General features: G+C 40.0%; 1 protein-coding gene across 1 annotated transcript in view; it reads left to right on the top strand.

Annotated features, from left to right (window-relative positions):
- Positions 1–8,003, top strand: part of ADAMTS8 (ADAM metallopeptidase with thrombospondin type 1 motif 8) — a 31,714-nt gene extending 23,711 nt beyond the window's left edge. The window contains exons 6-9 of the mRNA XM_087970089.1: positions 1,236–1,419; positions 3,400–3,572; positions 4,786–4,961; positions 5,885–8,003. Coding sequence (XP_087826215.1) covers positions 1,236–1,419; positions 3,400–3,572; positions 4,786–4,961; positions 5,885–6,635 — 1,284 coding nt within the window. The 3' untranslated portion in view covers positions 6,636–8,003. The remainder of the gene's footprint in view (positions 1–1,235; positions 1,420–3,399; positions 3,573–4,785; positions 4,962–5,884) is intronic.
- Positions 8,004–18,278: the final 10,275 nt, after the last annotated feature.

The raw sequence follows: 18,278 nt of genomic DNA, 5'->3' as shown, positions 1-18,278 counted from the left end.
TATCTAATACTCCTTCTTCTTCCTATTTTCCCTACAACAGTAACCGTGTGAGGTGGGTTGGGCTGAGAGAGTGGGACTGTCCAAAAGTCAACCAATTGGCTTTCATGCCTAAGACAGGACTAGAACTCACAATGTCCTAATGATTCGTCCAAACTCACCCAGTTGGTATTCATGCCTAAGGCAGGACTAGAACTCACAATGTCCTAATGATTTGCCCAGAGTCACCCAGTTGGCTTTCATGCCTAAGGCAGAACTAGAACTCACAATGTTCTAGTGATTGGCCCAAACTCATCCAGTTGGCTTTCATGCCTAAGACAGGATGAGAACTCAAAATATCCTAGTGATTGGCCCAAAGTCACCCAGTTGGCTTTCATGCCTAAGGCAGAACTAGAACTCACAATGTCTTAGTGATTGGCCTAAAGTCACCCAGTTGGCTTTCATGCCTAAGGCAGAACTAGAACTCACAATGTCCTAGTGATTGGCCCAAAGTCACCCAGTTGGCTTTCATGCCTAAGGCAGAACTAGAACTCACAATGTCTTAGTGATTGGCCTAAAGTCACCCAGCTGGCTTTCATGCCTAAGGCAGAACTAGAACTCACAATGTCCTAGTGATTGGCCCAAAGTCACCCAGTTGGCTTTCATGCCTAAGGCAGGATGAGAACTCAAAATGTCCTAGTGATTGGCCCAAAGTCACCCAGCTGGCTTTCATGCCTAAGGCAGAACTAGAACTCACAATGTCCTAGTGATTGACCCAAACTCATCCAGTTGGCTTTCATGCCTAAGGCAGGACGAGAACTCACAATGTCTTAATGATTGCTCTAAAGTCATCTGGCTGGCATTCATAAGGTGGGATTAGAACTCACAATGTCCTGGTAATTGGCCCAAAGTTGTCCTGCTGGCGTTCAGGTCTAAGGTGGGACTAGAACTCACAGTTCTTGTTTTCTAGTCTCATACCTTCAACACTAGACCAAACTGGCTCTTCATTCAAAGCAGAGAATAGTATCTCTTGGAGACTTCCATCTCCTTCCAGGTACCAAAGATGAGACCTTCTCTCTCTTTTTCTAAGACAGCCACCACAATAGTTGGAGCGAAGTAGAGCATTTTACTGCTCCTTCACCAGAGGGTAGATGGGATAAGGCTGTTGTCCCTGTTGCTTTAATATCTTTCCAGGCCAGAAGACATGCCTCTCAGTGGCTTCTCAAATAAACCATAATCCAACCATTTGTGTCTTGCAGCTTGCTGTGGATGGAAACTGGGGGCCCTGGAGCTCGTGGGGGCCATGTTCCAGGACATGTGGTGGAGGGGTCCATTTCTCTTACAGAGACTGTGACAGCCCAGTGCCCCAAAATGCGGGCAAATACTGTGAGGGACAAAGAGTCCAATATGAGTCTTGCAACACTGAGGAATGCTCCCCAACTGGTAAATTTGCCCTTTTGCAGCAATGTTTGCTATCAAGTGTATTAAAATGGGTTGTATAAACAGAGGCATAGAATCAAGGTCACGTGAAGTATTAGTAGCGCTTTATAAAACCCTAGTAAGACCACACCTGGAATGCTGCAACCAATTTTGGTCACCATATTACAAAAAAGATGTTGAGACTTTGGAAAAAGTTCAGAGAAGAGTGACTAAGAGGATCAAAGACCTAGAGATTAAACCATATGAAAAATGGCTGCAGGATTTGGGTTTGGCTAGTCTAAAAAAAAAAAGAAGGACCAGGGGTGACATGATAACAATATTCCAGTATTTGAAGGGCTGCCACAGAAAAGAGGGGATCAAATTATTCTCCAAATCACCAGAGGGCAGGACAAGAAACAATGGTCAGAAACTAATCAAAGAGAGAAGCAACCTGGAATTAAGGAGAAACTGTCATGCCCTTGTTAGAGTCGGACTCTGAGGGAAAAGAGGAACAGCCAACAGGGAGTGGAGGTGTGGCTCTGGAGATTATGGAGGAGGCTAGGGAAGGGCAGAGGCCGGCTGGGCAGTCAGAGGAAGAACCAGGGCCATCCCCTCTTCATCCTAGGACACGCAGTGAGGATGGAGAAGGAAACAACCTGGCTTACGAAAGAGGAAGAGGCCATGATCCCCCTCATTGGTTGCAGCTGGGGAGAATAGTATATTATAGAGACGGTTAAAACACAGCGTTGCTAGAAGTAAAGCGTGTTTTATTTTGGGCTGAAGTTATCTTGGCTGGCGTCCTTCCAACATTTTGTGCCTTGTTATCTCCTTGAAGTTGGTAATTACTTATCCTGGTCCGTTGTGGAAATTCCTTCATTGTAGTTTGTTTTGGGTTTTTTTTATTTCACCTCTATCTGCTCATTAAGTTCAGACTGTATTGCTTTCTTTTGAAAACTATTTTTGACTAAGTTTTATCTCCAACTGAGTATTGTTGAACAGTGGGGCCAAGTTGGAGGCATTAAAGGACATTTATTTACGTTTTGGATTTTGTTACGTTTGTGTTACACTCCGGGTCACCACAGAAACTTCTAACAGTGAGAACAATTAACCAGTGGATCAGCTTGCCTTCAGAAATCGTGGGAGCTCCATCACTGGAGGTTTTTAAGAGGAGAACTGGACAGTCACTTATCTGAAATAGTATAGGTTCTCCTGCTTGAGCAGGGGGCTGGACTAGAAGACCTCCAAGGTCCCTTCCAGCTCATTCATTCTATTCTATTCGTATTCTATTCTAAAGCAATAACCTGGTAACTGGATATCTGCTAGAGTTGTCTGAATTTTACCCCCTCTGTTTGTGGTGCCTATGCCTCCATTAAGGTTGTGTTAATCCAGCATGTTTTATGGCCATTTACAGCATCTCACAGTTACGTGACCGCATTTTACAATGGTTTTGCTGAGAATCGGAATTCACGACCAGTTTTCGATAACTCTGTCTGCACCCATAGCAAACCATTGATTTGTTTGATGGTTGTGATGTTTGCTTAACAACCTAACGACCACTGCAAAAAAAAAAGGTTGTAAAATTGGCTCAGTCACATGACCGACCAACTTCATGACTATCATAAGTTACAACCATGATGGGATGCTCCATTACAGTCAAAACATGAGGACTCCCGGCGGTATGCCAAGAGCTGCTCACTCAGCATAGCCCATGGGGGACATGAGGTAAGGCAGGCTGCATATCTACACAGTAGAATTAGTTGTTTTGGAGCTGAAATGTCAGACAGATGTATTCCCAGGTAAATACAAATTATATTTGGTGGAAGCGAAGTTAGGATAGACTCAACAGGTGTTGCTGGCTGTCAATCAGGTTCCTGCATTACTTTCAGGTCAGAGAAGAGAGATCAAAAGTTTTACAAATGACTGGCCTGAAAATGAAACGTTGAAAACGAGATTTCGTTGTGTGTGTATCCACGTTCACCTGGGTCCCTTTCATTTCCATTGTAGACAAAAGCTTTCGAGAGCAACAATGTGAGAAATATGACAGATACAACTTCACCGACTTGAATGGTAATTTTCTAGAATGGGTCCCCATGTATGCCGGAGTACCTCCTCGAGACCGTTGCAAATTAGTCTGCCGGGCTAAAAGAGGGAATGAATTCAAAGTCTTTGAGACCAAAGTAAGTAAGAATTCTGCTCATGTATCCGTCATTTTTACAGATTTCAAAACGTCTTGCCTACTAAACGTTTTCCAAATTTCCCTATGGCACCAATCTATATATATAAAAGTGAAATACCACTCACACATCATCACAAAACCTCCAGAACCGTAAAGCCTATAAACTTGAAGTTTGGCACGTATGTTCCTCTTGGCTTCTAAGTGCTCAGTAAGAAAGGATTTTTTGAAATGACCATCAGAGCATTAGTATTGCATACATTATTATTATTAACATGCTCTGATTCTAAGGAGTTCTACTCCCCATTTTCATCTGAAAAGAAATATGTTCCAAATGTAAAATACAAGCAGAGGAGAGGAGTTTCCGTTTGAGAGCAGCAACCAGCTTTAGTACAAAACAGTTGAGCTAAGCCATGCCCAGGCTCCTTGCTGTCTCCTTCTTGTTCACACAGTAAATACTGTTTCAGTTTCCAAACAGACCTCAACTCTCTCACACACTGACTGGACACTAGCCAACTAAATACCAATGGATGCTGGTTGGCAGAGGCAGAATTTCTTTTCTTTATTTTCCTCCTCAAAAACTAAGCCCAACCACATGGTTTCATAGCGAAGCACGGGTATCCAGCTAGTAAAACTATGTTCTCCTGGTTGGGAAGAAAAACTATGTTTCCTATAAAATTGGGAGAAAAATCTATATATAGTTTGAGACATAGATGAAAACCCCATCCATCAGAATTATTACATCCATCTGCCACATTTGCACACATTTACCAAATGCATCTGAATGTATCCACGTGTGCCTAATACCCATGTTTCAGAATTTTGTAGCAGAAGATGTACAGAGTTATATATAGATCATGCATGCTGGGCCTATAATGCACTATTGTTGACACAATATTAAAAAACGCTTTCCAAAAACATGCAGATCACAAGTAGTAATAACCAAAAGAATGAATATGTGTGAAATGTAAATGAAAATATCCATCAATTGATGGAAAAGTGGAAACATAAAGAAACTATTATTAGTAAAACAAGAACTGACCACAATTGAAACCAATAGCTTTGCTCCATATTTCTACAGATATCTTTAGATATATTCTAAAGATATCTGTAAGAAATATATTTCAAGGAATGTCTTTCAAGCCATTAGAAATACACTAAAGAGTGATAAATGGGTGGATTGACTTCATTTTATTCTTCCTTTCCTTTTATATCAGGTAATTGACGGGACAACATGTGCACCTGATACACTCTCTGTGTGTGTGCATGGACAATGCATGAAGGCTGGTTGTGATCATATTATTGGGTCTTCCAAGAAACTGGACAAATGTGGAGTTTGTGGTGGGGACGGCTCAACTTGTAGAAAAATATCCGACTCAGTCAACAAATCCAAGTAAGAGAACGCCACAAAGGTTTTGTAAAGCTTGGTGAAGAATACACAGTGCCCATTTAGAGCTGAGTATAGAGTTTTATGAACACACATGCAAAAATCCAGAAATCCAAAAATCTTCCAGTGTCCAGAGTCCAGAAATCCTTCCTACAGCAGAATGTGACCTTCTCCAAATTGTTTTTGCAATTTCAATGCTAATATAAAAAAGGTGGGGAAAAATAAATAACTAGGATTAACCATTCATATTTATAGTGGCCTAGAGGTACAGACACTTGCCTCATATCAGGAGGTTGACAGTTCAATCCTAGGCAGCAGTAGATGTTTTTCTATCAGGGCACAAGAAGAAAATATCTGCTGCAAACTTCACATAGGCATCACGAAATGTACGCAGCTAGAAAATGCTCAGCTCCATTCAGTCGCCCCAACTCCACCTCAATAAAAGGGATTACAGGGTCATGAAAAGAAGAAAAGAAAAAAGAGTATCCATGTTTAATTAGCTGTATTTTATATGTAATTGATGTCCATTTTGCATTTTATTTTGACTCCACCATTTGTATGTCCTGAATATTTTTGGGACCGGTAGCCTCTTTTAAAGTCACCCTCAATGCAAAAAAAAAGCACTCGAATAACACAGCAGAATAGGATGAATGAGAATGGTTTCATTTCACCCCATTGAGATTCCTGGAATTTAATGGTGTAGTGCAAGCATAGGAAATTTTCATTACTGTTCCTTAATTCTTAAGTCTTCGGAGATCTCAAGGTCAGTTGCAATTTAGAGCATTTCAGCCTCTTGCAATAGCAAAGAGAAAATACAGGAGAAGAAGGATGCTTTTGGTCATGGAGCAATACAGGTTGTTCTTTTAGTAGATGTTTGTTCACACTGTTGTTTAGTTGAAGTGAACACCCATTTCTCTCATCTCTTGTAGGTTTGGCTACAACGACGTTGTCACCATTCCAGCGGGGGCAACCAACATTGACATCAAGCAACACAGCCGACGAGGAGTAAGGCATGACGGAAATTATTTAGCTCTGCAGACCCTGGATGGCAAATACCTCCTGAATGGAAACTTCACCGTCTCAGCTATGGAACAAGACATTTTTGTGAAGGGGACTGTCCTGAGGTACAGCGGCTCCCTGACCACTCTGGAACGCCTCCAGAGCTACCAGAGGCTCCCCGAAGCTATTGTGGTTCAGGTGTTGACCGTTTCCAGCGAGATGTTCCTCCCCAGGGCATTCCCCCTACCAAAGGTGAAATACACCTTTTTTATCCCCAAGGACCTCCAATTCAGCAAGCAGAAGATCAAGGAGAAAAGCCTGGCCAACATGATCAAGCCCTTGCTGACCTCGCAATGGGTTCTGGGGGACTGGTCAGAGTGCTCCAAGTCCTGTAGCTCGGGTTGGCAAAGACGAACAGTAGAATGTCTGGATGTGGAAGGCCAACCTTCCTCCACCTGTGACCAGGCCCTCAAGCCCGAGGACATCAAACCATGCAGTGGTCTTCCTTGCCCAATCTGGCAGATGGGACCATGGTCCCCCTGTTCCCAAACCTGTGGAGAAGGAATGCGGACACGAAGCGCCTTGTGCATTGACTACCTTGGAAAGCCTGTCGCCTTCGAGAAATGCAATTCGTCGCAGCCCCCAGCAGCTTCTACTCTCTGTATCCTCCAGGAGTGCTGAAGTGAACTAAAGGCTGGCATGCAATCCAAGAAGCCTTTGTAACTTAGTCTAACTTAACTCAGACTAGGCTTGGCATATCCAAGCAAGGGAGTAGTTTTAAGGCCAACGGGCACTAATCAACTTGAAGAGGTCCCCATTTGATTTTTTGAGAGATTAGAAGGCATGGGTTACCACCAGTGTGAGATTCAAATAATTTAACAACCGGTTCTCTGCCCTAATGATTTCTTCCAACAACCACTTCACCAAACTGCTCAGAAAGTTAACAACCGGTTCTCCCGAACTGGTGCGAACTGGCTGAATCCCACCACTGGTTACCACCACTAATCCCCCTCTCCCTCTTTTCCTCTGTTGTGTTTTGTTTTCCTCCAAATTGACATCTACCTCAGTGGGGGGGACAAAATAGAATTTTTGATAAATCATTTGAAGTTTTGGTGGGGGGAAAAAATGTCTGCAGGTCAATACTTGGTAACTAAGGGAAATTCGTGTCCTAAGTCATCCCGGCAGGTGAGGTGAAACTCACCTGCACTTTCACCCAGCGTCTTTTGTGGGTTGGATTTTAGAGACGTTATTTAAGATGCTGTTGTTCTTGCGATGCAGAGGCAATCCCCATGAACGCAGTTGCGTGCACCCTTCAGTTAGCAAAACAGCTGCAGTCTTTGGGGAGGGCAGGAGTACAAAATTCTACCTTTGATATTGGCAACCGGTAAGTCAGTCTTGTGGTTTAATTCAGGGCTCTTCAAACTTGACAGCTTTAAGACGTGTGGACTTCAACTCTCAGAATTCCTTCTCCAGTCATGTTAGCTCAGGAATTCTGGGAGTTGAAGTCCACAAGTCTTAAAACTTGCCAAGCTTGAAGACCCTTGGTTTAGTTGATGCAAATGAAGATCTGGGTTCTTAGCCTGCACGAATCGGTCCCAAAGAGTTTGAGTGGGATGAAATGCAGGCTTATGCAATGTTTCTTCAAATACAGGTAGTCCTTGACTTATGGCCACGAGTGAGCCCAAAATTCCTGTTGCTGAGCGAGACAATTGTTAAGTGAGCTTTGTTCCATTGTACAACCTTTCTTGCCACCGTTGTTAAGTGAATTGGGCCTCCCCTCTGACACCAGAAACGGTGATCATGTAACCCAGGGATATGGCAATCGTCATAAATATGAGTCAGTTAACCAAATGTCTGAATTTTAATTGTGTGACCAACGGTTGTAAGTGTGAAAAAGTCGTAAGTCACTTTTTCCCAGAGCTGTTGTAACTTTGAATTGTCACTAAACGAACCATTGTAAGTTGAGGACTATCTGTATTATCATAAGAGTTTGATAAGTACAATGGCTGACGTCTTCTGCAATTGACTATAAAATCTTTATCAACAGTATCAATCTGTATTATATGTCTTCCTGTTAGATGAGATGTTATTCTACAAGAGCATGTCCATATTACCCTTCACTCCTCATCTTAGCATTGGGGATTCAAAATAACAGTTGTAATCCATGCTTCCCTTTGTGGTCATATATCATTCAATCTTTTGGAAGCTTAGGTACCAATATGAGTGCCAGCACTGGAGGAAAGATAACTAAAAAGATATGGGTAGAATATGCCTCCAGATCCATTCTAATATTAGGGTGAGTGCATGATTAATATTTCTCCTTCTCTCAATTTTAATCGGGGGCAGGGCACAATTTTAGAATCGCTAAAATGCACTAAAGAAGGATTTTTATTGTACTTTCCTAAGATTATTTGGTAACGTCATTAAGAAGTGTCCCTTGCCCCTCGCACGTAAAAAAATCATTTTTGAAGCTGCAATTTGCAGATCGAGGCATGAGATCATCAAACAAATGCTGGGAATATTAGCCAAGGCGCATTTATCTAAATTACTAGGGCACTGTGATCCACTGCATAACGCAAAGAAAAAATATTTCAGTAGTCTCTTGGCTCTTGTCTTAGGTTACTCATGGTTTAGCATTTTCTCAGCCAGAGAAACTCACAGATTCACAGATTCACAGAGTTGGGGGGGGGTCTTGTAGGTCATCTAGTCCAAACATACACACACGCTCAAGCAGGAGACCACACACCATTTCTGACAACCTCTTCTTGAAAGTCTCAAGTGATGAAGCTCCCACAACTCCCGAAGGCAACTTCTGTTCCATTGGTTGATTGTTCTCACTGTCAGACAATTTCTCCTTATTTCCAGGTTAAATCTCTCCTTGATAAGTTTCCATTCATTATTCCTTGTCTGGCCTTCAGGTGCTTTAGAAAATAGCTTGACCCCTTCCTCTCTGTGGCAGCCCTTCAAATATTGGAAAACTGCTATCCTACCTTCCCTGGTCCTTCTCTTCACTAGACTAGCCATGCCCAGTTCCTGCAACTGTTCATTGTATGTTTTAGTCTCCAGTCCCCTAATCATCTTGGTTGCTCTTCTCTGTACTTTTTCTAGAGTCTCAACATCTTTTTTATAATATGGTGACAAAAACCGGATGCAGTATTATAGGTCTGGCCTTACTAAGGCTTTATAGAGTGGTATTAGTACCTCACTTGATCTTGATTGTGTCCCTCTGTTAATGCAATTTAGGATTGACTTCTAGTCTATCATTTGTTTGTTAAGCTTACGCACTTATCAATAGGGCCATTTAGGGGGGGGGACCCACAAAGAACCTTTTTTTAAATCAGATTCCTTACTATTTGTAAATAGATGTTCCCGTTTTAATGCAACTCAAATGGATGTGGCAGTACTTACATTTATATCTCCAACCTCTTGGAATTTTTGTCTTCAGTCTAATTTTCATATTAAAGTAACTCAAAGTTCATATACAGTACGTTAAACAGGACATTGGTGCTTAATTTAACACATGACCACTATTTTACAATGGGTAGCAAAGTTCTAGCTGCTTTATTTTTCTTTTTTGGCATTGTGTTCAAAATGATGTTAACAACCTCATACTAAAACATCTAGTCTATATAATCTTGTAAAATGATGGTGACCTTATTCTCTTAAATTAGCCTTTAGCGTTTGCCATGATGAATTCTAAAAGTCCTGAAAAATGAATTTCCTTTTTGTCCCTGCAAAGTTCACTATGCCTCTTCATTTGCTGCATCCTCAACTTTAGTTCTCTAATTCTCAACTTTGACTTCAACTTTAATTCTTTAATCCTCATTCTGATTGGCTACACAGCCAATCTGGCTATAATAATTGTCATTCTGATTGGCTACAGAATCTCTAATGATTTTGAAAAATCTCAAATGATTTTGAAAATCCCGAATGAGATTTTGTTCCCTGCATGAGCTTCTGTGTGATTTATTTAGGAAACAGCTCCATTTCCTCTAGGAATGCAGCCTTTTTTGAAGTGTGGTTCAAAAACAGCATCAGCAACATAGTTCTTTCCACTCTTAAATTATGCTGATGTAGTAAGGAACAGTTGAAGGGAAGTCAGATATCTTGATGTTGAAAGGTAGCAAATCTCCATTCTGAGACAAAAAACAACATTCCAGCCAGAGAACATGGGCTTACAGTGGGCCTTGTTCCATAACTATAAAATGGTAATATGATCAGCTCTTGCCTTTAATTTGCATTTGTCTCTTATGGACACATCTAAGTTGTACCTGGTGAAACACAATGATATAAAGATACTTGCAGCAGGTTTTTCCATTTCTTGCTGCATGCAAATGGTCGACATTTTCTTCTTTAAGACCACTACAGATAGGAAAGATTGTTGGTAGTCCTCAATGTATGACCACAATTGACCTCGCCATTATTTTGCTAAGTGAGAAATTGGTTTTGCCCCATTTTATGACTTTCCTTGCCACATTTTCTAAGTGAATCACTGCCACAGTTGTTAAGTGCACTTTGTTAAGTTACTAGGGTTAAGTGAATCTGGCTTCTCCAGTGACTCTGCTTCTCAGAAGGTTTTAAAAGGGGATCACATGAATAGAATAGAATAGAATAGAATAGAATGGAATGGAATGGAATGGAATGGAATGGAATGGAATGGAATGGAACGGGGTGGGGTGGAGTGGAGTGGAGTGGAGTGGAGTGGGGTAGGGTGGGGTGGGGTGGGATGGGATGGGATGGAAAGGAATAACAGACTTGGAAGGGACCTTGGAGGTCTTCTAGTCCAACCCCCTGCTTAGGCAACCGTATAGCATTTCAGACAAATGGTTATCCAATCTCTTCTTTAAAACTTCCAGCGTTGGAGCCTTTACAACTTCTAGAGGCAAGTTGTTCCAATGATTATTAGTTCTAACTGTCAGGAAAATTTCTCCTTAGTTCTAAGTTGCTTCTCTCCTTGATTAGTTTCCATCGATTGCTTCTCATCCTGCCCTCAGGAGCTTTGGAGAATAGCTTGACTCCCTCTTCTTTATGGCAGACCCTCAGATACTGGAACACTGCTATCATGTCACCCCCTGGTCGTCCTTTTCATTAAACGTTTCTCCATGATCCAGGGGCACTGCATCTATCATAAATGTGAGTCAGTGGTCAGATATCCGAATGTAAATCAGTAACCATGAGGATGCTACATCGGTCTTAAGTCTGAAAAATGGTCATAAGTCACTTTTTTTCAGTGCCACTATATCTTTGAGAATGGTCATTAAGCAAACAGAGGTAAGTTGAGGGCAACCTGTATGTAGTAATAGAATGGGGGAAAAACATGCAGATTTTGAATTGCCTAACTCTGTGTCGAAGAAGATACGTTGGAATCACTCTAAAGATTCTTGCTGAACTTCTATCTGCATTTGAACTCCAGACTCGGTCTAATGAGGGCCTCTCTGTCTGCCTTTAATTCAGGGCCCATACATCCTCATTCATCTCCAGGGAAGTCACTATCCTGTCATTGTCTTTTCTTTGCTATCTGCTATAGAGCAGGCATATCTTCTTCCTGGGCTGAGCCTGAACTCTTTCCTTCCCAACCCAAAGTCCTGCCAAAATCACGCCAAACTGCCAAGGCCTATTTCTGATCCAGACAGTCTGGCCTTAAAGCAGACACCAAATCAGCGAACTTCTACCTTTTTAAGCAAGCTTTCTTTGGTTTGCACTGGGGTCTGCTGACTGATGCTCCCTGATAGTGAGTTGTATCTCAAAATAGATCTTCAAGAACACTAAGATTCTCTGCTTTGAAATACAGTTGGAGCCAGGGAACAATTTATTTTAAAGAGAGCTTTTTTCTCTCTCTGCTTTGCTGAGGTTCCTTCGGTTTCCATCCAGCAGCTGTTTGTATCTGACTGTGCTGTATTTTTGAAACAAAACATTAATATCATGCATCTTTTCTTTCCTTCCTTTCTTCCTGTTTCTTTCTTTTCTCTCTCTCCCCCTCTCTCCCTGTCCTTCTTTTTTCTTTCTTTCTTCCTTTCTTTTTCTTTCTTTCTTTCTTCTTTCTTTCTTTCTTTCTTTCTTCTTTCTTTCTTTCTTTCTTTCTTTCTTTTTCTTTCTTTCTCTTTCTTTCCTTTCTTTTTCTTTCTTTCTTCCTTCCTTTCTTTTTTCTTTCTTAAAATAACAATAATTCCTTGAAGATTTTGGAATATATTTATCCCTATCTGCTTTCCTTCCTTTCTTCCTGTTTCTTTCTTTTCTCTCTCTCCCCCTCTCTCCCTCTTTCCTTCTTTTTTCTTTCTTTCTTCCTTTCTTTTTCTCTCTTTCTCTTTCTTTCTTTCCTTCTCTTTCTTTCTTTCTTTCTTTCTTTCTTTCTTTCTTTCTTTCTTTCTTTCTTTCTTCCTTCCTTCCTTCCTTCCTTCCTTCCTTCCTTCCTTCCTTCCTTTCTTTTTTCTTTCTTAAAATAACAATAATTCCTTGAAGATTTTGGAATATGTTTGTCCCTATCTTACTGGAAGATTACCATTTGAGGCAGAAGATGTTAGCATTCTCTGATTAATATATCCACTCTAGGGAAGATTCCCGTCATTTCAAGCATCATACTGTGCTTCTGCTGACCTGTAATGCTACTTTCCAGGTTTTTTTTTTGCTTCATCAGTCAACATCAAGAATTAGACACCATGTCCTATTAATTGGTAGTGGAGAGTGCGACTGAAATGGATTTCATTCTGCTGTTTCTAGCAACAGGTTAACACGATCTTCATCCTCTCCATCATGTAGCTCTCTCTTTTTTTTGGACTTAATATAATAGGTGGGATGCAGCTCACAATGACATCTGTGCTCAGGCAGCATCAGCCATTTTGCAAAAAAGGATATATTGGCTTTTGCATTCAAAATGTGAATTATGAATGTGTAAGTGGTAGGAATCTGGACCAGATCTGGAGTTCGTTAAATAGAGTTCCTCTATTTAAAAAGATTGCTGCAGTTAATAACTCGGGATTGTAGAGTGGATTTCACAAAACCTAGCTTTGATGTGCTAGCTTATTATGTACAAAGTTTCTTTACATGGAGGGGAAAGAAGATTCAGTTTATCCCAAAGGTACTTTTCCAAAAGGCAACTGAATTTTCTTGTTTTTTTTTTCTTGAAAGCGTTTCACTTGTCATCTAAGAAGCTACTTCAATTCAGAATGAAGAAGTGAAACTTTTTCCAAGGGGGAAAAAAATCAAGAAAGTCCAGTTGCTTTTTACAAAAGCACCTTTGAGACAACCATGACCTGGAGAATTAAGAATCTCCATAAAACATCCAGCTTCAGTTTATTTTTTCACAATGCTCAGCATATATTTTCAAGGCTGCTGGACAAACTTCTCAACAGAAAATTGAAACCAAATGAAGGCAGTGCTCTGCTACAAATTTAATTTTGAATGTTTGTGCTGAAAACCATTAAGTATCTAGGCAAAGTGCAAGACACAGAATATTTGGGAAATGGGAATATCATGACATTGCTTGGATGTTTCCTTTGGGACTGATATTGTGTAAAAGAAGCCTCTGAAGAAGGGTGGGTCAAAGGCAGAAGCGATGCTGTTTCTGAAAATAGAAACTTTTAAACAATTGTGTATATTTAACAGGGAATCTTCAGCTCTTGACTGTTTGACCTGAGAGCAAAGAGTGAAGCTTAGTTCCCTTGTGCAAAGCCAAGAGGTGATGTTTCCACATAGGGTTTGCCTTTAAATAAAGGACCTGACCCTTGACCAACTGTTGTTTTAAAAATATATTATTTATTGTTTTATCATAAACAGTAAAATACAAAACAGAAAAACAAACACAAAACAAAACAGAAGCACACGTTCAACCCTAACACAACAAAAAAGAAAAAGAGCATGCAAAAAAAAGAGAGAAAAGTGATCAAATTAATTTAACATTTAATACATATGCAGGTAAAAAAATTACTTCTCTCTCTCTCTCTCTCTCTCTCTCTCTCTCTCTCTATATATATATATATATATATATATATATATGTATATGTATATGTATATGTATATGTATATGTATATGTATATGTATATGTATATATTCGTAGATTTTCATGGGTACAGGTATGTAGGTCTAGGTGTGTTCGGGTCTTTTCCTGTGTAAGATTAAGAGTATCTTGGTGACGTTTCGGCAAGGTCCCACTCGCCATCCTCAGGCTGGTGCTTTCGGCTTTGTGCTAGTGCAAGCAGTGTGTGATCGGAGCTGCCTTCTCTCTATAAATACTGGTGGTGGGGGCTGGTGTGCTGGGTTGGTTGGCTGCGCTGCTGCCTCTTGATTGGTTGATGGAGTTGATGTTGGTATAATGGGTATAATGTATACACACACAGACACACACACACAGGCACACAGGCACACACACAGGCACACATATATACACACAAATACACATACACACACAGATATTGAAGAAAGAAGAAAAAGCAGTCAACAGGTTAAGCTAAACATTACACTAATCTTCAAATCCTTCAGTTAACCATCTGTTATTATATTTAGCATGTAGAAAACGGCTTCCAGTCTCTAATAAAGCTGTCCAGTCCATTAGGTTCATTTTATGTGGTGGTCTTGCAAATATATACAGTTGCTATGATTCTCTTTCTTCCCTCTGTTTGTAACTACCATCTTTTGGAATATGTCTGACACTTTGCCCAGACAGTTCCTGAAGACTGTCTCAGAAACATTAGCTTATTGTCATGAACCTATGCTACATTAGGTGTAGAAGTAAACAACTTCTCAAGTTTCAGTGCTGCTAATGTGACCTGTTGTTAGGTTTTTTTTCCCCCTTTTACATGAAAATACAGTATATACTAGTCAGTGAGCTGCTGCTTTTCAAACACAATGCAGTTCATTCTTCTGCCTACAGGACTGTTTTAGCTATTCGGTTAAAAGAAAAAAATGTATACAAATTTGTAAAATAAAAGCATGCTGTGGTGGATCCCAACTGTTAAGCCGCTGTGACCTTCCTGCAAAAGACATGGGTCACTGTGGATCACACACTCAAGACTAGAGGAATAGTTCTTTTGATTTCCTAAGTAGTTATTTCTCAAGGACTCCAACATTGAAGAAATGACAGCGGGTTATAAATGATGTTGCAAACTCCCAAGATTATTTCCCCCCTCCATCCAACATCTAGAAATCTCTGGTGCATCCCTAAAGAATTGTCATATATTACAAAGGACTATTTGTTGTGTTCATTCTCGGGTCACCTGTCATCTGTTGGGATGACCCATCCCAAAGCAATTGTTCAGAATGTACCCAACACTGTCCTCTTGTGGTTGTGTATCACAATGGGGAAAAAACAACTGTAGCCATTTGCAATCTCTCTGCAGTGGATTTTTCGAATTCACTTGTTTTCATTTGTTAAAGAAAGAGCAGTTAAAAGAGAACTTATCAGTAGTAACAGCACTTCACAGAACCCAGTCTTTTCATGACTAAAGCTTTGATAACCAAACTACCAATTTCTATATTCCAAAAATCAACCTGGAATATTAGAAAGATCTTTAGCAAGCCTAAATAATATTGGATTCCGGATAACACTGCATGTACAGTCTCACAAATGGTGGATTCTACAATATTTATCATTCACCTAAAGCAGTGGTAGTCAACCTGGTCCCTACCGCCCACTAGTGGGCGTTCCAGCTTTCATGGTAGGTGGTAGGGGTTTTGTCCCCTACTTTATAAATCATTATTACTGTGGAACCGGTGGGTGATTAGAAAATTTTACTACTAACAGAGATACAAAAGTGGGAGATAGGTATAAAAAGGTTGACTACCCCTGACCTAAAGGATAGCAACTAGAGCATTTCAGTTAAATTCCCAGTTTAAAAAAATCAAGAAGTACATGCCTGCATGAATCAATGCCATTTTAAGAACACAACTAAGGAATTATATCACACAAGATTAGATTCACGCATCACACTAACATGGTGTTCATGATTGGGGTGGCACACAAATACTGTGAAATATGTAAAGTTATTTGCTTTTGAATTAGTGTGTTGTGAGAAACCCAGCTACCTGTATCTTATTGCACAAATCATGATTTAATAAACCATGGTTTAGAATAAGGTATACACCAGTTCAACATGTATTTTGGTATTGGCCTCCAAATAAAGGCAAACTTTGCTTTGTAAGTCTTGTTGATCCAAATCCATAAGTCAAACCCAGAAGAGGGATCTAATCCAACCATGAGCAAATCAATAGATGATGTGCTGAGTTTTAGAATTTGGAAATCTAGTCCTTGTAACATTAAGTCTCAGAGCGGAAGAAAAAAATAAATATTTGAGTTGAAGCAAAATCAGAATCTCTTTGGATGAAACATCTGGGACTTTAAGCTTGGATGTGATGACTGTACCAATTTGTTAGGTTTTTCTCATGCCCTGCTTTCAATAAAACAATCACATCTAGACTAAAAAAAAACCAGTGAACTGTGAAAGATGCAGAAAACTCTTCCACTTAGTCTCCATAATGTTGCAGTGCAAGATTGGATGGCCCATTCTAAAACCAAGTTGTATCTTTCCACAATTCAAATTCTGTACTGACTGCCATCATACTTCCTGCCTGGGTCTGTATCATACTTACCTTAGCTGCATTTTAAAAATACTTGTCTGACTTAGCTATTCTTTTGAAAAAGATATGTAGCATTTATGGTAATGTATGTAAAATAAGTTACATGTTAAGAATGAGATGTATATCGTTTCCCTTCAGTGAAGGATTGTAGCACTGTACTGAGCCTCTTTTGAAAGATATTTATTTGTGTACAGTAACTGTTTGGGTAATTGAGAGTGAAGGGATGGTTATTACAAAAGGCTTCCCATCTCTCAAACTTTCCCAACTAAATTTTGTTTGAGGAGAAAAGATGACAACTCTCACTCCCTTCTCCTAATGGTGTAGTTGTATAATTAATGTATCAGCACAATTTGATGCACAAAACTAAAAACCTCATATGAGTCAAGATGACAAAAATTAAGTTTCTAATTGTATTTAATTTTCTTTTATAAATAACAAAAATCCACCTTACTTCCTCTTTCTGTCCTTTCCTTTAATCTTTAGAAACAGATAGCTGGATTGTAATACTAGCCTTTAGCTATAAATAAAATACTTCCTCAATTAAAACCTTCATTTTGTTTCCCTGGTCTTTTTTTTTTTTTTTTTGCAGTTGAAATGGGTTTCAAATATCTATAGCTACAGAAAAAATAAACGTACATATTCACCTTTTTGATTAAGGTAGAACTAGGTGATCCGTGCGTAGTAGGGTGGCAGCTGGTACATCAACTTGCAATCAACTTCGCATCTCCAGTAGGACAATCAAGCTATCATACTTGGTTCCTTGAGACTTCATTTGGGAAGGCAGTAACAAAATTGACATATGACTGAAACTGACATATTCCATGTCTTTGGTAGGGCTGGAATTTTTCTATTTTTTAAAAAAATGTTAGCTTAAGACTATCTCAGGGCTTATGTAGCAACGTTCAGGTATTCTCTCAAAAAACAGGAAAATGCACTTCAAACTTTAGAAAAACAAGCTGTTGAAAGGATTTCAAGTCTTCCAAAGAAATATTTAAGAGCCACTTGCAACCCTGGGATGGGAGAATATGGCTCAATCCTGTTCCATATCAACCTATGTGCCACACTCCAATTAGAAGTGGGAAAAGTTTATTTCCTTCCTTTCCAGATTACAGCTGACCATAGCAAGTCCTACCAAGAGACAGAATTTAGGAGGATAACATTTATTTTCAGATTCTTGGAACTATGTCTTATTTTATCAATATGAACATTTCAGTTTATGTAATATGTCTCTATTAATGGCCTTTGAAGCAAATTAAATTTTCAAGATATAATTGCTGATGTATTCTTCTGTTTATATATAAATCCTAAGCCAAAGTACATTGAAGTATCTAGCATTCAATGTGAAGATGGTAAACATCTAAGTCATATATGCACAATAACAACCCCCCCCCCAAAAAAAAATCACATTTGCTCTTGAAAATTGGCTGTGTGTCTTCTTCAGAGAACTATTAAATGGCCAAGGAACTGCAACAATTTAAAGGAAAAAGTCTGAGCAGACATTATTCCAAACCAGAATAAGGCCATCTGAGTAGAGGAGGTTGATGTGCTGAGCTGACTTCAATCAATCAGAATAGGGCTGGAAGGACTTCCGGTTTGAGCTTCTTCGGTGACAGACCGAAACCTCGTCTCTCCGAGGCTTCAATCCATGCTCGCCGCTGGAGCGCCCTGAGCCAGCTGGTTTTGGGGCTAAGCCACCCCATAGAGGTGGTGAAGAGGGGGGAGACTGCCTGCAGGGTTGAGGAGAGCCATATCTC

Source organism: Notechis scutatus, chromosome 7 (genome assembly GCF_049901735.1).
Source record: "Notechis scutatus isolate UNSWTSFEM ecotype Mainland chromosome 7, rNotScu1.2, whole genome shotgun sequence".
Classification (NCBI taxonomy): domain Eukaryota; kingdom Metazoa; phylum Chordata; class Lepidosauria; order Squamata; family Elapidae; genus Notechis; species Notechis scutatus.
This window is presented reverse-complemented; position numbering and strand designations above follow the sequence as displayed.